General features: G+C 33.4%; 3 protein-coding genes across 3 annotated transcripts in view; 1 reads left to right on the forward strand and 2 right to left on the reverse strand.

Annotated features, from left to right (window-relative positions):
* Positions 1 to 24,328, reverse strand: part of LOC141534949 (uncharacterized) — a 206,498-nt gene that overhangs the window by 86,237 nt on the left and 95,933 nt on the right. The gene's annotated exons all lie outside the window — the stretch shown is intronic.
* Positions 1 to 24,328, forward strand: part of Dbx (homeobox protein Dbx) — a 67,663-nt gene that overhangs the window by 25,269 nt on the left and 18,066 nt on the right. Inside the window, exons 2-3 of the mRNA XM_074255107.1 lie at positions 96 to 353; positions 5,907 to 6,190. Of these exons, the coding sequence (XP_074111208.1) occupies positions 96 to 353; positions 5,907 to 6,190 (542 nt within the window). The remainder of the gene's footprint in view (positions 1 to 95; positions 354 to 5,906; positions 6,191 to 24,328) is intronic.
* On the reverse strand, positions 18,262 to 23,874 carry LOC141535195 (uncharacterized). Its single transcript, XM_074255027.1, has 2 exons — positions 22,412 to 23,874; positions 18,262 to 18,604 (listed from the first exon to the last, which is right to left on the reverse strand). The coding sequence occupies exon 1, from the start codon at positions 23,872 to 23,874 to the stop codon at positions 22,822 to 22,824; it is 1,053 nt and encodes a 350-aa protein (XP_074111128.1). The 3' UTR covers positions 18,262 to 18,604; positions 22,412 to 22,821.

The raw sequence follows: 24,328 nt of genomic DNA on the forward strand, positions 1-24,328 counted from the left end.
TGTTAATTATAGTTCACCGTATACTTGCGGAGCATTTGAGTAGTATAAAAGAAAATTTTTTGACCGTTTTGAGCACACAATTTTATTATTTACAGAAAATTTTCAGACCCTACAACAAACGAGTGGAAGTTCAACGGTGAGTACGACAGGTTATTCTCACAGTCTCCAAGGATCACCTCCAATTCAAGTTAACTACGCAGCAGGAATTACAAAACCTATTGCAAGACCAACAGCATATCACCCTCATCATCCAACACATCCAAGCCACCCAACTGGGCCGACGCAACATCACTTTACAGCTCATGCACATCACACCCTTCAATTATTGGCTTGTCGGGGACCTTATCTCACTAGTAAGCATTCGTTTCAATAAGCATTTAAATGTTTGTCTGATAGAACCAATCTGCTCTCGTAGAAATAGTTTAATATACATCGATTAAGTAAAATACCTATATGTGTTAACTAGTTTGAGGTAATTTTACAATGAATTATTATGAACAAAATAATAGCAAAGTCTAATCGACTGAGGCATAGCAAACCTCTTGCTTATACAAATCGGATCATGTGATTAAATATATTTTTATAGTAATATGATACAAAGATGCGTAAAACAAGTTCTTGCGTGAGAATATTGTTTGCTTGGATAATATTCTTATACTTAATTTGATAAAGAAATAACTTAATTCTACAAATAAATTATTCTCAATTGTTATTTCAATTAACTTCAACTATTCTGAGAAGCTCGCACTTTATTAACGTAGCATTAATTTTTAAGCATTCGATTATATCCGCAAATGTACCGATTTCTAAAAACCCTACTTCACCGCCTACTTTTTCCGGTCTATGCTGCAAAATATACCTCGATTATCTTATTCTCTGTACTTTTCGTCAATGCAACCGGCCGGAATTAAGGGAGATTGTAGAGAAAAAAAATCACATTCTAGCTTACTGACCGAAGATTTTGATTAGTTAAGTTTGTCGATTCGGTCACTATTGAGTACTTAATGAGTACGTAGAGCTCATTTTTTCTTTAATACTTGCAGTTCACTGCGAAGGAGACCGAAAATTAGTAGAATAACAGACACTGTTTCGCTTACAATTAATACACTGCACATAAGTTACCATTGTATCTTCACACTGTAAAAAAAAAAAAAAAACCGGTGTGAATCCATGGGGTGTACGGTGTTACAAATTCCGCTGTTAAATTCAACACCGAAATCGGGGTAGCAATAACACCGTTCGCGGTGTAAATATTTTTTTTCGGTGTTAAATCGGTGTTAACAATTTTCCGCTGTTAATAATATTTTAACTAACACGATTTTTACAATTAAACTTTTTATGTTTATAATAATTGAAAATAAATAATTTAAAAAAGTTAATATTTAATTTAAGAAGTTTAAAATAATAAAATCTTAAGTAGATGAAAATTTTTAATTAAAATAAATACACTGTAAAAAATTTCGGTGTAAAAATGGACCCGGAGATAATGTTGTGAAATTCTCTCGGTAAATTGACACAATAAAGGAGATTTTCAGGACAATTTTGGAACATTACATATGTAATCGGAAATTTCAAAATGCATTTTAGAAATTTTTCATAAATTTTAAGTATTTTTAACTTCCCGCTAAGAAAATCAAAGATCTTCGAAAATCGGAAAATTATTGTTTTCACCCGTTTTGCAAAAATTGAATTTTCATCAGATCTTGACGTTTTAAGGTCACCGGAAGCTTGGCTGATGACCCCCGCGATGTTCTCTCTATATCTGTCTGCATGTATGTATTGTGTGTATGTGTGTGAGTGTGTGTGTTTTTTTTTCTAAAGGAGGGAAATACATTTACGTATTCTACAAGCTTAGGTGTTTCGCCTGAATATATCGGATTCGAACATTGACTGGTGTTTTGTCAATGCCAATACCGACTAAAGCCTTTCCTTTTTCTCTAGCCTCTGATCCCTACGGAAACTGCCGAAAGCATTACTTCATAGGGAGAGGATCTAGCTACTGCTCTAACTTCTGGTAGCTAAAGTGTTATTTTGCCTTTTCTTTTAGTTAGCGTCATTCGTTTTTTTTCTTTCGATGGAACGCAAGTCTATGAAGACTTCTGCTGCAAATGTACTGATAGCGTTCCAGACAGCTTCTCATGACAACATTGCATCGATGATGAACTCTGGTTGAATGCTCTAGTTGAGGACCGTCATTAATTCTTTTCGTTGTTGGTTAAAACGTGAGCACACAAAGAATACATGTTCTGCGTCTTCAGCAATTCTTGGGCAGGAGGGGCATTCTGGGGAGTCGCCGTGCTTGAAACGCTGAAAATACGTCCGGAAACATCCGTGTTCTGACATTATCTGAGTGAGATTATAGTTGACTTCATCGTGGCTCCGATTCATCCAAACTGGTTACTGGTTACTTTCTGCAGTTTTTTCTTTTAAAAGGCGCTGTGCGTAGGCTGCGACAGGTGACCACTTATCTTCGTTTTTGAGTGTGCAGGTTACCAAGCTCTTCGGGGAGAGCGTAGTTCCAATAGTTTCTTTAGTGCTGCTTCTGTAGTCCCTCCACTGTATACACTCAAAGAAAATGTGTTTGGCGTCGTCGATTTGGTCCAGGCAGTATATGCAAGTCGGCGGCGGTGCAGCCCCATCTTGAAGAGATAGGCGTTAAACTGTCCGTGCCCCGCCAATAACTGGGTGAGGAAGAAGTCCGTGTCCCCATGCTTCCGAGAAAGCCAGACGTTGATCTTTGGGATCAGGCGCGCTGTCCATCTGCCCATCTCTCCCGATGTCTATCGGTCTTTCCGCTCTTGGTGGGTTTCCGCCTTTATCCTCGTCCTTGCGTCTCCCATGTTTTCGTCACTGTTTTTAGCGTCCTAGAGTTTTGCTCTCTCAAACGCCTGTAGGTCGATGGGCACGGCTCCCGCAATAAACAATACAGTTGCCTCGGAAACGTATTTTCCTCCTCGACGGAGGTGAAAAGCGGCATTTTCGTTTAGCGCAGCGAGAGGAAAATTGATGCTTTCTGCCCGGAGATGAGAAAAGATATTGTGAAACATTGATTAATTAATTTACATTTTTCTCCAAGTAATAAAAAAAATTGATAATTTTCATAAGTTCCTTTTTTTTTTTTTTTTTTTAATAAACAATGACATACATAAATTTTACTGAAATATGAGAATACAATTATTAGATTTATGTCACTCTTAAATTGAAATTTCTAATCCATAAGGAAAGAAATAGGAAAACGGTGGTCCCTGAAGGTCATCCTTGCAACTTCCCACTAATTCCATACATAGGCGCATAAAATTGCACTTATGATGTTTTTAAACTTTTCGAGTTTAAAAATACAATTTCTGTAGTATTTTGAACTTTCCGAGCTCAAAGAGATAGTTTTTCTATTGAGCTCGAAGAGCTCAAAAGCCTGATAGAAGTTTAATAAAACACTATTTTTTGAATTTTCAAATCGCAATAACTTTTGAATGAAAGAATTGATTTTCACGTGATTGGCGGTATTCGACGCAGTTTTTTAAGCTTCATAAAAAATTCAAATAGAAGTTTGAATTAACTGAACTAAGAATTTCGGAGTTGTTACAAAAAAAAATTTTTTTCGGTTTTCTTTCGTTCACAATATTTTTCAGACAAATCGACCGATTTTGACCGGCTTAGCGGCGATCGATGAGGTTGAAACAGAAATTAATTTCAACGTAGATCGCTATATCTTTACCTCTATTTCAGCCTAGTACACTCTGACTTTAGTCTAGCTAGATTGAAACAGAATTTAAGCAAAATAAAATTTCGACTCGGCACATTTGAAAAAATTTGTTTTTGTGGTTTATTTGAGATTTCTCAAAACCGACCCGTTCAAATCGGTCCAAATTGTATTTAAAATCTAAGTTTGGCCAAGCTCTTTCGAATGACGCCAACCGCGATGAAATCGGTCAAACCATTAAAAAATTATAAGCGGTTCACACACACACACACACACACACACACACACACGCGCGCGCGCGCGCGCAGGGGAAGCTTCCTAGGGCCTTAAAATGTCAAAATCCGTCGAAAACGGGGTGACCAATTACTTTCCGATTTTTGAAAACTTTAAATTTTCTTACCGGGAAGACCAAAATGACACTCCATATCTTCACATACTATACTCAGTGATATTTGTGGTGAAAAAAAATTATAGATAATTTAAATATACTCCAGATTATACAAAATTATTGCTGTATTATACTCAGTGCAATCTCCGATTTGACCAAGTAATTTTTCTGGTTATGCCGCGTAAAATTACAGTGGATATAATGCGAAAAAATATACCGTATACTTTGTATCATACGTGATAGAAATTTTGATTATACCCACGGTAACTTCGCCATAATAATTGGTATTGCACAACAATAAAAATTTATTGCACAAATTTAAAAATTTTTTCAATTCTGTCGAGAGAATTTTTTAATATAATAAAAAATAGTTGGAGAGACCGGAGATTTTACGTACTTTATATGGGACATGTCCCTCAAAATCGCAAATGGTTAAAAATGATAAAATTTCATGAATTTGTAAATAAAGCTATTCTGAACCCTTGAAAAAAATTTCATCCGAATCTGTCGAAAAGTGATTTTATCCTGGAACTACCTTAAAATTTTGTTCAAATCCGTCGCCAGTCTGGACAAATAATCTTGATTAACTGTAGGATTAAAAAATTGTTTGATTCTGCTTCCAGGGCTTGGTAAACCATCAGGCCAAAGAATCTTCTGCAAAATAAATGGTACTAGGGAACTTGTATCGATGTTATGTACTTTGAATTTAAAAGGTTTTCAAATAAGCTTTAATTTGAGTATTGTAAGATGTGTGTAGATTCAAACTTATTTCTTATTTCACTATGCTTCTTATTAAATTTGCCGTTACACGGGTTTCTTTGAAAAAGAATCTGTGAAAGTGATTGGAGTATTAGAATCATTAGTATTGTGATTTTATTTGAATAGGAAATCTACTCCTATTTCGACTGCCGAATGGTACTTTATTTCATAAATTATATAATCAACAAAAATATGAAGAATATCATTATGAAAAATGGCATTATCTTGGAATAACTGATGCATAACTCTTAGTACCGTAGTTCCGAAAATTGGATTTTTATGGCTTGTATAATAAAATACAATTTTCACTATGGTGTGCATAAATTTTCTTGAGTTCACACATTTTGAAAGCACTCTAAAGTTTTTGAGATTGTTTATTAAATGATAATTATTGTTTCTATAATTAATAACACCGGCACATAAACAAAATTAGTAAAGCGGTTGGCTCAACAGACCATTCTTGCAACTTTCTGCTAATTTCAAATGCAAATCGCTCCAAATTTCACTTAGCTAGATCTTTTTGAGCTCTCCGAGTTCAAAAACATTGTCTTACAGTTATTTTGAGCGCTCTAAGCTTCGAGATGTATATTCTATGAGCTCAAAGCTGCGAGGGTTAGTTTATAAAATTTTTCTCACTTGAATAATTGCAATTTTACATGATTTCTTTACGATTTTCAGCGGTTGTTTGCGTTTACTCTAACTTTAGAGTGTCTACCATCTAAACCAACGGGTGATTTGGACTCAGCGCATCAAAATCCATAAAGTTAGATATTGGATTGAGTTCGAAAAAAATGTTTTTGTTTGCATAACGGCATTTTCTTTTCTATTTTTAGCAATTTTTAAGGGTTTTTTTACTGTTTTCTTAAAATATAGGAGGTATACGAATTAAGCTCACCTCAAATTTGGAATCAGCGTATCTAAAAAAATAACCCTAGATGGGTTTGATCAAATATATACACTACTTTTTTCTATGTTCCAGTGTAATTAATGAGCTGTTGTTTATTTTAATGAAATTAAAACTAAGATATAAATTAATATTGTTTTCATTTTTATTTTCAGTAAGTAATCCAGCAAATGGACCACACTTATCTGGAACTACTACAATAGCTGGAGGAACATTTTCAAATGGAATGCAGCCTAACATTAATGAATTAGCAAATATGAATATATGTTTTCCTTGGTCTGGAAGTACTCGAGGTAGACCACGTAAGGGAATGATGAGAAGAGCTGTGTTTTCAGATACTCAAAGACGTGGCTTGGAAAAAAAATTTCAATCACAAAAATATATTAGTAAACCAGATCGGAAAAAACTTGCCGAAAGATTAGGACTGAAAGATTCACAGGTTGGTTAAAAAAGATTATTTGTTAGTGTTTATTTTAGGAGTAAAACTATTAGTTATTTAATTACTGTAGTGGACTCAATTTTTTTATCTATACGTTTATATTCAAAAAATTATTACATGTTTTTTTTAAGGCTCAATTTTTTTATCTATACGTCGTAATCTGTACAGCCTCAAGAAGAAAATTTATTAATTCCCGACCGCGACCATCGACTAGGTAACTAATGACCAAGTTTTTCAACGTTACTTCTTGAAACTTGTTACTATTATAAAACGCTCTCTTTGATTATTAATTTGGATTACTAAACGGAAAGAAGACTGTAAGGAAATTGCTGCCTACGCGTAGCGCCAATTTATAAAAAAGATATCAGAAACAGATCAGTGAAACAAGAGCAGACATCCTTTGACGCAACAAGAGCTGGATTGAAATGATGCTAACGCGGCTCCGACCTGGTCTTTCTTACATTTACGCGCAAGGAATAAGGAAAGAGGTTTTTTTTTAGTGAGTGAAAATCGCGTATTACCGACTATCATTTTTCGGTGTCTTTAAAAGATTTCTATTTCTCCTCCCCCTCCCCCACACACATACACCTCTAAAAAACAAACATCCTCGCAAAACTTTAAATTATGCTGATCTAATGAAGACTCGATTCTCAAAAACCGAAGTGAAACCAATATTTTTTGAAAATCATTGATTTTCATGGCGAGAAACTAAACTTCTCGCGTCACAAATATCCTACACGGAGAGAAAATCCTATGAAAAATTACGATGGTAACATCGTAATTTTTAGTATAAAACATTGTAGTGCCGGACCAGAACTCAAACATTATAATTTATACGATGCATCATCGTAAATTTCTATCACTCAAATGAAAAAGAAGTTTAGTTCACCGAAAAAGTAATCCTGTGTCACCGAGGAGTCGAACCCGGTATCCTCTCCGCCACACGCTCAAGGTTTATCTCCTTACGCCATCAGAAGGAATATCTATTCTCTCTGTTCAGTTACATAATAAGACTCTCCATACAGTAGTTGGTCATCTTTCGGTGGTGGCGTCGCAAACTACTGGACTCTGTCTCTTTTTTATTAAAACATATAGTATGCGTCCTTATTCACTCGCTCTTACGGAAAAAAAATTTACTAAATAACATCGTAATTTTCAATAATTCAAATTGTATTCTGTAGACGGCAGCATCGTAAAAATCAACATACTGAAAGTCTAGTCCTGGATTACTATGTTAGCATCGTAATTTTTCATAGGATTTTTTTTCCGTGTACGATACTAAAATTTAAATAACCGAATCGTGTCACTTGCTGTAATTAGATTAGTTCGTAGATAAGTCTCATATGACAAGAATTACACGGGCTTTTATTTTTACAAAAACTATCAAACTCATTACTTACAAATCGACATGAATATTTAGAGATTTGGAGAGCTACTCTTGAAGCATACTGAAGCTTCGCTCCTAAACTCTACCAGATTCTTAAGATATTTTTGTTACGGAAAATTTTTTGTCATAGGATGTTTTATCGTGGGATATTTTTATCAGGGGATTTTGTTGTTTAAGATATTTTTACTGGGATAAAACTTACCAGAAGATTTTTTTCCTGGGATTTTATGATTGCCAATCGTTCCATCACGGGATATTTCAAAGTATTTTGAACTTATTGTTGAAAACTTGCAACCATTATTCGAAATCAATTTATCAATAGGTAACGTCTTCAAGTAGAAGCTTATTGGTTTGAAATTACATGACGGCCCCCTCAAGCCGATTATTTCTTTTTGTATTTTTTAACCATCAAATTCAATTATTATCTGTCTATTTCAAATAAATCAGTCGAAATTTTGCAGAAAATGAAAAATGAAATTAGGAAAACGGTTGACCCTAAAGGCTATCCCTGCAACTTCCCGCTGATTTCATACTTAAGTGCTCAAAATTGCACTTATTACGGTTTTTAGTTCTACAAGCTCAAAAATATGATTTTCGTGTAAGTATGAGTTCTTCGAGCTAAAAAATCTGATATAAGTTAAATAAAACATTATTTATTGAATTTTCAAACCACAATAACTGTTGAATAAATGAACCAATTTTCACCCGGTCAGTGGCATTCGACGCAATTTTTTAAGCTTCATGAAGGATATTTACTTTTACATTGATCGAACTAGGAATTTTGGAGTAATTCCGGAAAAACACTTTTTTCCGCTTTCTCTCGACATTGATAACTCACGAATGAATCGGCCGATTTTCACGCAGTTGACAGAATTTGACGCAGTTTTTCAAATTCTATGATATGGTTTTAAACCGAATTTGATCAGACTGAAAATTTCAGTTAAAAAAAACACACTTTTTCGATTTTTTTCGTCAACGATAACTCACGAACAAATGAACTGATTTTGTTCGGCTTGGCGGCGATCGACGAAAAACGGAGTAAAACCAATAACTTCCCGATTTTGGAAAATTTTCAATTTTCTTCGCGGAAAGTTAAAAATTAGGAAAACGTTTAGGGCCCCCTCCCCGAAAAAGCGTATGAAAAAATTCGAAAAACGGTTGACCTTGAAGGCCATCCCTGCCACTTCCCACTCGTTTATTTTAACTCAGTTATAATTGTGTTAGTTAGTATCGAAAAATATTGTAGCAATTTAAAATTTTTCTAATAAAAGGGATATTTTCTTATTACACAATTACAGGAGCAAAATTATCGAAATTACTAATAATTTCTAATGCTTTAAAGTGGTCATCAAAGTCACAGATAACTTGAGTTGTAATGATAAATATCTCATTTACAATATCTTTAATAATCAACTCAACAATGTGAAATTCGGGACCATTTTCTGAAGGCATCACCAATACAGAAGTTGCATCAACTTTATGACTACTATACCTATCCATAGTAAATAGTCGACAATATCAAAGTTACTCACACATAATAGGAGACTTGAGCGAAATGCATGAAATTTTTTAAATATTATAATTGATAACTTTTTTATCAATTTATACATCATAAGAAAAAAATGTGTAAAACAGTTGACCTTGAAGGCCATCCCTGCAACTTCCCGCTAAGTTCAGTTATTACGCGCTTGCAATTTTGCCGCTTTTGCGATGTTTTTAAGCTCTTCGAGTTCAAAAATTTATTGTCATATTTCGAGATCTCCAAGCTCAAAAAAGAGCTGTTTGATACTTTTAAGCTCTTCGAGCCCAAAAGTTTGATGAAAAACGATTTTTTTCATTTTCAAACTGCTATAACTTTTAATTTAGTAAACCGATTTTCACGCGGTTTGCAGCAATCGATGCAGTTTTTTAAGTACTATAAACAATATGTTATCAGAAATTGATCAGATGTGAAATTTTAGAGTTTTTTGTTAAAAAAATCAATTTTTTCGATTTCTTTCGTACACGATATCTCACGAACGAATGAACTGATTTTGACGCGGTTGGCGCTGGTCGACGTCGTTTTTGAAGATTGAGAGCTGATTAGTTTTTGAAATCGATCGGTAAAGCCGTTTAAAAGTTATTTCAAAAAAACCACTTTTGAAAAAAATTTTTTTTTGCAGTTTTTTTGAGATTTCTTGGAATCTACCTGTCCGAATCGGTTCAAATTTTCAGGCAATCTAAGTTTGGTAGAACCTAATCGAACGCTATCAACCGCGTTTCGATCGGTCGAGCCGTTCCAAAGTTATAAGAAGGTCACATACTTACACACAGACATAGTGACATGGTGACACCCTCTCAGGAACCCTCGAAATGGCTTCCTAGGACCTTAAAACATCAAGATCTGTTGAAAACTCGATTTTTGCAAAACGGGGTAAAACTAATAAATTTAGGATTTTTGAAAATTTATAATTTTCTTAGCAGGAAGTTAAAAATCATTTAATCAAAAAAAAAATTTTTTTTTTAGTTAAGCATCATTAATTATTAACCTTAGTATTCAATATTTAAGGGCTAGTTTTAACCCAGGGTTTAATTGTTCTTATCATTGTGAATATATCCACGTTTATTATGTATAGATAAACATATTCACCATGATAAAATACTTAAACACCAGGTTGGAAAAGTGGCTCTAAATTAGTCAAATAATCAATAAAATATTTTATTATGAGTGTAATGATATTAAATTTCCAACGTCACAGAAACTTTATCGTTTTTCTGTAGATTAGAAAAGTGATTCTTGTACTGTTGTGTGAAAAAATATTACTCCATTATTATAGGCATCATCACTATAAAATTATAGGAAAGGTTCCCATAATGTATGGTAATAGCTTCTATTATACCTAGCATTTATTTCTATAATTATGGAAACCATTCCTACAGTATTATAGAAACTATTTCTATATATTATGGAAATCGTGCCGATAATATTACAGCTATAAGTATAGATATCGTTCCTATAACTATAGGAACCATTCTCATAATTATAGAAACATTTCCCAAAAAATTATGGGTAGCATTCCTATAATCAAAGTAATCGCTCTTAAAATGGTATAGGAAAATATTTCATTAAAATTATAGGCACGATTTGCACATTTTACTTTCCGTGTAGGAAGCTGTCCTGTCTATTCCCGCGATCGTGACCGTACAACTGTATGTGTGTGTGTACAGTTTACTTTTTTCCGAGCATACATAAATTAATGGTTGTAAAAATAGAAATAACAATAATATAAATTATAATCATAATAGTACTATTATAATAATTATTTACGGAATTGATACATTACTTATATTACTTATAATTTTGTATGATGCAAAAAAGATATACATTTTTGCGCGCAACACATAAAATATACTTTGTAGGGATAGTTTGCCATTAAAAAAAATTGTTGATTTGAAAATATAACCATCGATCGCAAAAAATGGCCCAATTAGCGGTATATACCCAAGTGGTACAAATTTTTAACTTTCCGCTAAGAACATTAAAAATTTTGAAAGGTGGGAAGTTATTGGATTCTGCCTCTGCCTCTGCCTCTACCTCTGTGTGTGTGTGTGTGTGTGTGTGTGTGTGTGTGTGTGTGTGTGTGTGTGTGTGTGTGTGTGTGTGTGTGTGTGTGTGTGTGGCCTGTAGGGTCAGCCGTTTTCCTAATTTGTTTTTATATGGTTTTTTGAGAATAACTTTTAGACGGCTTTATTGATCAACTCCAAAAACTTATCAACTTTTAACCTTGAAAAACCACGTCAATCGCTGTCAAAAACGTGAAAATCAGTTGATTGGTTCGTGAGTTATCGCTCTCGAGAAATTCGGAAAAAATGTTTTTAAATTTCTCCAAAATTATCGGTCTGATCAATTTGTGTTTAGAAGTAAATCATAGAATTTGAAAAACTGCATCGAATGCTGCCAACCGCGTAAAAATCGGTTCATTTATTCGAAATTAATTGCGGTTTGAAAATTTTAAGAATAGTGCTTTATTAAACTCCTGTTAGACTTCTGAGCTCGAAGAGCTCAAAAGCATACAGCAGCGAACCCTTTGAACTCAAAGAGCTCACAATGACATTCAAATCGTATTTTTGAGCTCGAAGTTGCTAATTTTTTTAAGTAAACTGTTATGTCTTTCTCCTCCCCCCTCTACATAATTAAGTAACTTGATTTTTATAATATCGATACTAAAAGATAAAAATGATTGTTCAAAATAGCATAGAATTACAACAGACAATTCAATATCGAAAAAGGATATAAAAATAATGCTTAAAAAAAGCCTGCAGGCCATTGATTCTTGCTTCCCTTTTTTCCTTCCTTTCGGACTCAACCAGCCAGACAGGTTCTAAGTTGTCAGCATCTCTCATCAAATTTAACTTTAAAACTAAGCAAAGTTGAATTTGTAACTTAAGAAATCATTTTATCATTTCATGAGCAATGAAATTTCATGCTGCAATGACAGTTCAGTCTATTATTGGTGACATGATTTTGAACATGTGAAGGGTAAGGCAGTTTTTCTAACTTCAATTGCCTCTATTACAATCATACTTCATAATTGGTACAGAGCGCACAGATATCCAGGTTCTTAGATTTTGTATTTCTATTTCAAAGAAATCGTTTCATCAATACAATTGACGTTAGACGATTAGATAATCATAAAAATATCCCACAATAAAAAAGTGAAGTTATTTCAGCATCGAAATTTTCGAAGCTAATTAAAAGAATGGACCCTAATTCATTATTAGTTTAGGATTAGTGCACGTGTGTAAAGTGCGCAAATTAATTTTCTATTATCTTCAAATTTTGATTATTTTTTTAAAAGATCTATGGGCTTTAAGGTCATTCTCTAAGGTGCATAGTATGGTCAAAGCATTCACTATTGTCGGTAGGTCAAATCATTGTTTAACATAGAATTTGTATCAAAATGACCAAAAAAAAATTAGGAAAACAGTTGACCCTGAAGGCCATCCCTGCAACTTCGAGCCAATTCCAAACCTAAACGCTTGAAATTGCACTGATGACGTTTTTGAGCTCTTCGAGCTTAAAAATACAACTTATGTATTATTTTGAGCTCTCCGAGATTGAAGAAATAGCTTTTGCATGCTTTTGAACTCTTCGAGCTCAGAAGTCTAATAGACAGTTGATAAAACACTATTTTTAAAATGTTCAAACGGCAATAACTTTTGAATTAATAAACTGATTTCTACGCGGTTGGTGGTATTCGACGCAATTTTTAAGCCTCATGAAGAATCTTTAAGTTTAATTTGATCGGACTACGAATTTCGGAGTAATTCCGTCAAAACACTTTTTTTTCGGTTTCCTTTCGTCAACTATAACTCACGAACGAATCAACCGATTTTGACCGGACCGGCGGCGATCGACGTAGTTTTTTAAGGTTGAGAGCTGATTAGTTTTTAGAATTGATCGGTAAAGCCGTTTAAAAGTAATTCCAGAAAAACCACTTCTGAAAAAAATCTGGAAAACGGTTGATCCTGAAGGCCATCCCTGCAACTTCCCGCCAATTCCGTACCTCAGCGCTCAAAATTGCACTTATTACGTTTTTGAGCTCTTCGAGCTCAAAAATGTAATTTTTTGAGCTCTCTGAGCTCAAAGAAATAGCTGTACTATTCTTTTGAGCTCTTTGAGCTCAAAAGTCTGGTAGATGTTTCAAAAAGCGCTATTTTTCGGAATTTCCAAACTCAAATTTAGAAAAGTATTTTCATAAGGTATAGAGAATCATTCGCAAGTCGTAAAAAACGCGTAATGCAAATTTATCTTTAACACTGTTTATGTTCCGAATCGATAAATTTTTAACGGGTTTATTCGCTATCAATTTTATTTTTTAAGGTCATAAGCTTACAAGTTTTTTGAATTGATCGATTTATTTGTTTAACAGCCATCTGCAAAAATGATTCTTTGGAAATAATTTTAGTTTTCAGGTATATCAAAATTAACTGGCCTGAATTAGTTCCAATTGTATAGATATTCTAATGTTGATTAACATAAAAGTCATATATTCTAAAGTCGACTTAACATAAAATTCATTAATTACGAACGAAAACAAAAAGAAAAAAACCAATTTTAAATTAGTTGTATTATCGCAAAAATCAATCTGTTTAGTAATTAGATAATTCTAAGAAATCACACTTTTTTAGTGTTTTGAAAAATTTATATTTTTGAACGAATTTATCGATTTTTGAATGGTTGATCGTGATTGATGTAGTGTTCCAAATTTTTTGGAAGATTCGAAACAATAGAAGAAATTTGGTGAAAATTTGTTGAAAAATTCTCGAGTTATATAAAAAAAGAAAAAAACATTTATTTTGAAATTTTTCGTTCATGATATCTCTTGAACGAAACAATCAATTTCGTCCAGCTTCGTGGCGATCGATGTGGTTTTTCAAGCTTGAGGGCAGATAAGTTTTTGGATTTGATCAACAGAGCCGTTTAAAACTTGTTCCAAAAAATGTCGGAGTTATGTTAAAAAAACACTTGTTTTCAAATATTTTATCGAGGATATTTCTCGAACCAATCAACCGATTTCCCCGTTTTTGGCGGCGATCGACGCGATTTTTTAAGCTCTAAAATTATTCTACATCATCAAAAACGATCCAAGAAGAAATGACGAAGTTATGTCAAAAAAACACTTTTTTCGATTTTCTTTCGTTCACGATATCTCTCGAACGAACGAACCGATTTTGACCGGATTGGCGACGATCAGCGTGGGTTTTCAAGCTTAAAGGCGGATTAGTTTTTGAAGTTGATCGATAGAGCCGTTTAAAAGATATTTCAAAAAAACCACTTTCAAAAATGATTTTTTTCTTATCTTTTTTGAGATTTTTCAAGATTTCTTAAAATCTATCGGCCCGAATCGCGTCAAATTCTCAGGAAATCTAAGTTTGAGGGAACTCTTTAGTACGCCGTTTAGTTCGTTCCGATCGGTTCAGTCGTTCAAAAGTTATAACACACACACACACACACACACACACACACACACACACGGTCATCATCGCGAAAACATTCAGGGAAGCTTCCTAGGACCTTAAAACGTCAAGATCTGATGAGAACTCGATTTTCGAAAAACGGGGTGAAACCAATAACTTCAAGATTTTTGAAAATTTTCAATTTTCTTAGCGGGAAGTTAAAATAGTATATTACACCCCTTAGGAAGGAAAATAAGAAAAGCCTCAGATCACATATAATAAAAATGTGATCTGAGGTTTTCTTTTTTACTTCCTAAGGGCTGTATACTATTTTTTTGTCCGACGAAGGCGGAAAGCGGCAACTTTGTTTAGCGCAACGGGAATTTTTTAGCAAAAGCTTAGTTTGGGCATTTCCGCTGAAAATTCAAAATTTAGCCGGAAGTACCTAATTAAATCTGCTGTTAAAAATTCTATGAAAATCGAATAAATCCTCTCCCCTCAAAATATCGCAGGAAATGATCAAACACAGCCCCTGTTAAAAGCGGAACTTATATATATATATATATAGATAGATATATTTATTTATTTATTTATTTATTTATTTACTAAGAAATTATCTATTTTTAATAAATTTTTAACTTGCATAAAAAATGAAAACTCAGAAGTTATTTTTATTTATTAAAATTCAGAAATTGTTCAATTATAAAATAAATAGAAAAGTTCGTAACAACAGTCATTAACTCAATTATACTGAGAAAAATTGATTGTTGAGCATTGAAATAGTTAAAATAAGAACGTTATACTCAGATCAGTTAGCAGCGCCCGTGACACCGCTCGAGACTTCCGCGCAGACAGACCAGGTTGTGTGTGTGTGTGTGTGTGTGTGTGTGTGTATGTGTGTGTGTGTGTGAACCGTTTATAACTCTTGAACGGTCGGACTGATTCGTGGTTGGCACCATTCGAAAGAGTTTAGCCAAAATTAGATTTTAAATTCAATTTGGACTGATTCGGATCGGTAGATTTTGAGAAATCTTAAAAAAACTACCAAAAAAATTTTTTCCGGCTTTACCGATCGATCGGAACAACTACTCAGCTTTTAACATAAAAAAACCACTTCGATCGCCGCCGGTCCGGTCGAAATCGGTTGACTCGTTTGTGAGTTATAGTTGACGAAAGAAAACCGGAAAAAAGTGTTTTGTCGGAATTACTCCGAAATTCGTAGTCCGATCAAATTAAACTTAAAGATTCTTCATGAGGCTTAAGAACTGCGTCGAATGCCGCCAACCTCGTAGAAATTAGTTTATTAATTCAAAAGTTATTGTCGTTTGAAAAATAGTATTTTATCAAATGTCTATTAGACTTCTGAGCTCGAAGAGTTCAAAAGCATACAAAAGCTATATCTTTAATCTCGGAGATCTTAAAATAATACATAATTTGTATTTTTGAGCTCAAAATAAGGGCAATTTCAAGCTCTTAGGTATGGAATTGGCGGAAAGTTGCAAAAAAGCTTTCAAGGTCAACCGTTTTCCTAATTTTTTTTTTTTTTTATCAAATTGATCAATTTTTTTTTCAACCGTTCGTTTTTTATGTATTCTTAAAAAATGTATCAAAAAAAGATGAAATAGAATTTTTATCCAAAAACATGAAAGCCAATATTTTTTCCAAGTTTTAAACTTATTTTTTTGTGATAATGTAAGAAAAGTTTTTGAGATAAAACGCTATTTGTAGATACATTTTTCGATACTCGTATGAATAATGAATAACAGTCTTAAAAATTTAATTTTTAAAATTTAATATCTCTGTAACTATAATCTTTATGAATTTCATTCTACACCAGTTGATACAGATTTAATTGAAGATTAATATTTTCAAATTCAAAACTAATCATAAGAGAACTCACTTGGCAATGGTATCAGCTGATGTTCGTAAAGTCGATGCAATCGGTGCTAGAATTTCTGGAATAAAACTTCAAGAATATATAATAGTAAACAAGCCTCTTCACTGCCTCTTTGGGAAAAATAATGAGAATTTCAAGTAATAGATGACGACCAAGAAAGAGATTTCTTTGTATTTTATGAATATTAGTAGCTTACGTACGGTTATTTAATGAATAAAATAAACGTCAGTTACATACTACAGTTATTATCCATGAGTAAACAACGCAAGTGCTGAGAAAGAAAATATCAAAATGAAACTAATGGCTCCAAATTGAAATGGTTGATGTAGTCTTAGAAATTCTATACTTTATCTTATTTGAAGAAACATGAGCCTCATTGAGTCATCTGTTTAAGTGTCAGAGTTGAGGTCAATAACTAAAAGACATATATAAAAGGTTATATAAAAGTTACAGGAGTAACGATTTATATATCAAGAGACCCTTCGTTTACATACTACGTCATCGTGACTTCTTCGATAATAGGTTCAATACTTTATTTCTCATAAATAACTCTCTGACCTAAGCTTTTTAAAATCTGTCGATTTTTTCCAGTTAAAATTGAATAGATGAAATACCATGTTCAAGAAACACCATATTATTACAATGATAATATAGTGTCACGCGAGATATAAAGAAATATATATTCTCAAATATATGTTCTGTAATCCAGTACTTAAGTGTGTGTGTGTGTGTGTGTGTGTGTGTGTGTGTGTGTGTGTGTGTGTGTGTGTGTGTGTGTGTGTGTGTGTGTGTGTGTGTGTGTGTGTGTGTGTGTGTGTGTGTGTGTGTGTGTGTGTGTGTGTGTGTGTGTGTGTGTGTGTGTGTGTGTGTGTGTGTGTGTGTGTGGAGTATGTATGTCTGTATGTATGTATGTAAGCCTCTTATAACTTTTGAACCGCCTTAACGATCGGATCAAAATAAGTGCCGATCTAAAAAGTATCAGTGCCATTAAATTTTATGAAAATTTGAATCGATTCGGTCGGCTAGATTTTGAGAAATCTCAAAAATAAAATTTTCGATAAATCGATTTTTTGGAATGTCTTCTAAACGGCTTTACCGATCAATTTTAAAAACTAATTCGCTCTTAAATTTGAAAAACCATGTCGATTGTTACCAGTCCCGTCAAAATCGGTTGAGTCGTTCGAGAGTTATCGAAAACGAAAAATTTCGAAAAAACCTTTTTTTTACACAACTTCGACATTTCTTCTTTAATCGTTATTGATAAAACACGATATTTATTAGAGCCCAAAAAACAACGTTGATTGCCGCGAAGAACGTGAAAATCGGTTAATTGGTTCGTAAGTTATCGTTATCGAAAAAATTCGAAAAAAATGAATTTTTCAATTTTTGATCAAATTTTTGGTTCCATCAGTTAGAGGGCGTTGGCACGGGGAGTCGCTCTTCCATGCGGTTGGTCCATGATACTTACCTGGGTCTTGGTCAGACTCCAGGTAGAGTATCATCCTCTTAGAATTACTTGGTGAAGAATATTCAACTGAGTAATTCTTCCAAGAAAGAATTGCTTAAATTTATTTTCAAAACGGGATTTAACATATTTTTGAACTATCACTACGAACGAGAAATCTTCGCCCTTTATTGAGGCTCGTGCAAGCTCAATAATCGTCGAAAATTTCTAAGTTTTTATTTTTCGCACAATAAATTAGTCGAGTCGCTCATAATTATTTTCTATTTTAATCGTCGTTCTTCCATTGTCTAACCATTCCGTCAGCCAAATTCTGAGTATTTATACTTTAAAATAATTTCTTACTGTTAGAATTAGGTAGGGCCTTTTTAAATAAACAATACCAATTAATAGTTAAGAGTATTTATTAATATGTGCATCTGCACGTTACCAAAACTCAATCGTAAGTAAGTGGTGGTACAGTTCTCAAATCTCAACTTAAGCAGGGATTATGACATCACATGACCTCCCCACTACTCATGGGGTAAGACGGCCAGGCGTTACTTCCAACACTCCCTCCCGTCTAGCCGTCTTTCACCATTTTATAATGATTCATATAAAATACATAGATTTTCTTATTATCTAAAAGTTACATATCTCTGGCTATTGAGACTGATAATAATTGTTCAATTAATATTACTAAGGCGGAATAATACAATGGCAATCCGTTGAGTCTTTGAGTTTATTTTCCTGAAACAGAATAATCAATAATTTAACATTGATCTATTTTAGCATTCATTAATTTATCAGTCAAGTATTTGTGTAGGTCAAACGCAAAAGGTTTTGTGAATATATCAGCAATCTGATTCTTTGACGGGATCCATTCAACATCAACAAAATTTTGCGCTACACATTCTTTTACATAATGTTCTCGTATCTCTGTCATATGTCTTAATTTATTACCCCCGCTAGTTTTCGCACACGACGCGGCAGCTTTATTGTTACACCACAATTTTATGGGATAAAATACTCTGTCCAAAATTAACTTAAGTGAATTACTTATAGCTATCAATTCCTGACACGCCTCTTTCATTGCTACATACTCTGCTTGACATGTAGACAGTGCTACATATGGTTGTTTATGAGTCCGCCAAGTGATTGTATCACCAAACAATTTTATGACATACCCACAAGTTATTTGAGATCATTTACAATCTGCTAAGCTCGCATCAGAGTATGCTTGTATATCATTTCGCTCACCAATGTACCTTAATCCTAAGGTTCTGGTTCTTTTCAGATATCTGAACACTCTTTCAACCATACGCCAATCGCTTTCGGTTGAATTAATTTGATGTCTACTTAATACATTAACCGCATAGGATATATCTGGTCGAGTTGCCCCGACCAAATATAGCAAACTACCGATCGCTTCTCTGTAAGGAACATTTTTAATTGTTTCAGTAGTAATTAACACATCATCATTTATATTTTCTTCTCTCAACTTTTTTTCTCTATTAATTACCTGAGTGGTAACCATAGGCGTTTTCTGTGGACCCATATCACTAAAGTTGAATTTTTCTACGATTCTACTTATATACTTTTCCTGACTAAGAATGATTTCTCGACTTTGTCTATCTCGATGTATTGAAATTCCCAGAAATTCTTTTGGTTCACCCAAATCACTCATCTCAAATTCCTTTTTAAGTTTTAATTTTACCTCAACCATTTTAGATTTGTCGTTAGAAGCTAGGATAATATCATCAACGTATAGTATTAAAATAAGAATCTTTCCGTTTTCATTCCAAATAAATAAACATGGCTCAATTTCATGATTTTTTAATCCTACACTCAATGCCACATCAGTAAATCTCTCATTCCATTTTTTAGAACTAATCCATAAACCGTATAAGCTCGTTCTAATTTACACACCATAGTTTCCCTAATTTCTTGTGTAACATTCACACCCTCTGGGATTTCCATATAAATTTCCTCATCTATAATGCCATTTAAAAATGCAGTTTTTACATCAAGATAACAAGTCTCTAAATCATATTTATTAATTATAGCAAAGGCAGATCTAATCAAGGGCAATCGAGATACAGGGGCATAGGTTTCTCTGAGATCATAATTATTATTATTTTTAAAACCTCGAATCATTAATCGCGCTTTGTATTTAATTTGATTGTCATTTTCAATTTTCCTTTTGAAAACCCACCTAGAGTTTATGATATTTAATCTTTTACCGTTTTTCATTTTAATAGGTCGGTCAACTAATGTCCACACACTATTTTTATTCATAGAATTAAGCTCATCTCTCACAGCATTTTGCCAAAATTCCCGTTCTTTTGATTTCATAGCATCTTTAAAAGATATTGGATCTTGTTAAATACCCTCTGACATTGCATGACAAATTTTATCCTGGGTTTCACTCGTCTCACAGTCTATTCTCTCACCAAAAACTAAGTTCTTTCTAACATCAACTTTATCGTTTACATCAATTATTTTCGAAAAACTATTATCTTTAATTGAGTTCCTGTTATTAATTTTCGCATCTGTTAAAATATTTTGCTGTTTTTTCGGTCGTCCTCTCTTTCTTTTCGTCTCTCCCTCCGGTTTTAAAAATTCTAACTCATCTTTATTAAATTCAACAAACCACTTCTCTTTATTAACTGATAATTTTTCAACCGGCCAATTTTTCACACCATTTTTATCATACTTATCACCATACACCAGTTTTTCATTAAAACGAGCATCTCTACTTTCATAAAATTTTCCTTCTTCTGGTTTCAAGAACTGATCACCAGTAGGTGTATAGCCTACCAAAATTACGCGTCTCCCTTCAAACCTAAACTTAGGACCAGTTTTTCTTTGTACTTTAATGTATGCTACGCAACCAAAATGTCTCAATTGATTAATGTCAAAATTGTGATTCGGTGCAAACCTTTGTAAAGGTGTTATCATATCGTTAGACTTGTGAGGTGTTCGGTTGTAAGCATATAGAGCAGCACTTAAAGCAAGATCCCACATATTTTCAGGTAATTTCGCATCATACATGTAGGCTCTTACTTTCTTTTGTATCGTTTGATTGAACCTTTCGGCTACCCCGTTGTGTTCAGGTGTATCAGGACTTGCTAATTATTGTTCTGTTCCTAGAGTTTTTAACACCTCGAGCGTGTATCCCCCTGTATACTCAGTACCCTGATCTGTACGTAAATAGCATACTTTCGTGTCTCTACCTAACAAATTTCTTGCACTTCTTACAAAAGCCTCAAAACAGTGACCCGTTTCACTTTTTGCTTTCATTGGATATGCCATTGCTAGTCTAAAATAATCATCTACAAAAACTGAAATGAATTTATATCCTTTTGGATGAGATATCGGACTTATAGGCCCCATAGTATCAGAATGAATTATTTGAAGAGGTTCAGTTGCCCGTCGACGTGTTGAGTTGAATGGTTTTTTATTGAATTTCGCAACCATACATACTTCGCAATCTAAAATAGTATCATCGAAAATCGCGGTTCTAAGATTTGCATTTTCTGGAAATTTATTCTGAAGAGCTTTTAAAGAACTAATAGTCGCATGAACCAACCTTACATGCCAAAGCATAGCCTTTTTATTTTTAGCAAAACTTTTGTAGTTTTCATCGAATGGAGACTCTTTCTCTGATAATTCAACGATAGGTAATTCATCTATATCATGAAATTTTCTATCCCAGATAGACGTGTCAAAGTTTGAATTTTCATAAACAAATTTATTTTCACTCTCTACTACGGATTTTACCTTTTCAGATTCTACAACCAAGTCATTGTTATCTACATGTAACTTTTCTACTAGTAACTCATCTCTTTCATTATCATAACATTCTTTATCACCACTAGAATTAATATCGATTTTAACCTCATCTCGTACCTGTTCGACTGTGTTTGAATCACTCTTCTCTAAAATTTCTTTCGCAGTTACACTCCTCGTTTTATATCTTATTTCATTACAACCATCCGATCTATCTGAAGTTAGATTTGCAATTATTTTTCTATTTATAAAGCTATTCCCATCATTACTCTGACTATTATTAATTTCAAATTCTATTATTCAATAAGGTTTGTTATAAACCCCAGTAATAAATGATTCATTTGAAACAGGATCAAAAATGTCAATTTCTTTATTGTCTAGATAAATACTAAATCCCATTTCTGCAAATTTTGTAAGTGATAATAAATTTTCGGACAAAGCTTCTGCATATATAACATTTTCTATTTCGATCGATTTATTATTATTTAATAAAAACTCGACTTTACCCGCTCCCTCCGTTTTCAAATCTGCAGATTCGTTTTTATTAGCGCATCTAATTTTACCGTGATCTGATTCATCAAAGGATTTAAATATTATTTTACTATTAGTTAAATGTTCTGTTGCACCCGAATCGGCAAGAAATTTTGTAAATATTTTTACTTTGTTCAGAAACATCTTTAAATTTGCAACTGTTATCATCAAGATCGGACTGTTGTAAATAATACTGACTGTGATTAGTTGGAACATTCTCAAAAGACATCTTACCATTATCTTGTTTAGTTTCAGTGAAATTCGCACCTACGTCTTTCTCCTTTGACTTCTGTTGAATCCTCTTATCATTGTTTCGGAAATTTTTATAAGCTTCTCTTCCTCGATTGGATTTGAATCTTTTCGCATCTCCGCCTCTCTCATAATTATTCTTCCGTTTCCAATTTTGTCTCAACCAGTATTTTGGAAAACTTTCGACCTTCTCATAGCATGAGAACGACCTCTGGCGAAACCACGGCTATACCCTCTACCTCTTTCACCATGTGATTGTTTTGTTTTCTTCAAAGGACAGTCGGCTGCTTTATGGTTGGTCACTTGTCCACACCCATAACATTTTTTCAGTCCTGTCCCTCTCTATGGACAATGAATTGCTATATGACCCAGATCATCACACTCATAACATCTGTCTAAGCAATCACGTCCTTGTAAGCTTGCATTACAGTTCCTGTGGTCTCAGACGCTGTTGCATGGTTTTTGTTAGCTTCTGCTTGTAATATGAAAAGTTTTAATTTTTCATAACTAAGCCCTTGACCAGTCGAAGACATTGTCATGAATTCAACTGATTGAACATTAGGAACGGTGGTCATAATAGCACTATAAAAGGCGTCTTTCTTTTCAAGTTCTGACAGTGGCTTAATACCAGACAAATTTCCGTAATTTCTAACGACATCTTCAAATTTTTCAATAAAATCTGAAGCTTTTTCTTTATTTGGATAATATTGCATACTATGTAATAGTCTTCTGAGTGTACTTGAAGAATTATTACTTTCAGTTTTCTTAAGGTCTGTAATTGTATTTAAAAGTTCTACCGGATCTTTTATTCCAATAACTTGAGAATGATACGTATGATTTAAATGATTAACTAAAATATTTCGAACTTTGAATTTATGTTTTTCAATAATATCAGTATCAAGATCTCTACGCGGAGCGCTAGTCGGATCAATTACATACAGTAATTCATGAACTCTTAATTCTGATGTAAAAAGATCATAAAAATGTTCAAACTTTGTATTTGGTGTAAGTTTATAATCTCGTTGCATACCCCCATCTTTACTAATAATTTCTACTTTTAATGTTTCTTTGATTTTATTTGCTAAATTGTCAGAATTTTGAAATTCGCTAACACTTCTATCTACTTTTAACTTTTTAAATTCTTGTTGTACTAATTTAGAAACTTGATTTTTCAATTCTCCAAGTTCACTACTAAAAGTACCACCGTTCGATCTGCTCTCATCTCTATCAACTAATTTTTGATAATGCTCATGCATTTTACTGCATTCATTATTCACATCTCTTGTTTGCTTACGGATCTCATTATTTTTGTCTTCAAGGGTTTTTGTTTGTTCAACAAAAACATCTTTTTGTTTATTGAACTCGTCAATAATCAAACCTTGAATTTTTTCCATTTTAGCAACAGCTGCCTGAGCACCTAACAGAGATTCCTGGCATTGCTTCATCATATTGGTAGAGGATTCGCAAAATTGCCTCACCAGAGATAACACTTCGTCTTTATTAGTGTTACTCTCCACAATTTGTGAAGCAGTACCAGATAGCGCTTCAATTCCATTATTTTTTGCAACTATATTAGAAACGGAAAAATGTTTTGATTTAATTTTATAATTAACATTAACTGATTCTATAAATTTAATTGATGGTAAAGATTTACCTCCTTAAGATAAGTCTGTTTTGTTTAACAGAGTACTTTCCTTGTCACATCTCTCTCTCTCTCTCTCTCTCTCTCTCTCTCTCTCTCTCTCTCTCTCTCTCTCTCTCGGTCTCTCTCGGTCTCATCTCCACTCTCAATCGCATCTCTTAATAATGTCTCCTCATCTTCCTGAGACATAGATTTTTGGTCATCATCTCCTGGTAAGACTACCCAAGGACCATCTCCTTCTTGTTTCTCAATCCACTTAA

The sequence above is a fragment of the Cotesia typhae genome, unplaced genomic scaffold (assembly GCF_013202065.1).
Source record: "Cotesia typhae breed Kobodo isofemale line unplaced genomic scaffold, CoteBio_Ctyphae scaffold_13, whole genome shotgun sequence".
Lineage (NCBI taxonomy): Eukaryota > Metazoa > Arthropoda > Insecta > Hymenoptera > Braconidae > Cotesia > Cotesia typhae.

What these genes read in the sequence shown, in the direction of transcription:
- LOC141535195 (XM_074255027.1), bottom strand. Translation starts at nt 23,874, where the DNA reads ATGATGAAGCAATGCCAGGAATCTCTGTTAGGTGCTCAGGCAGCTGTT.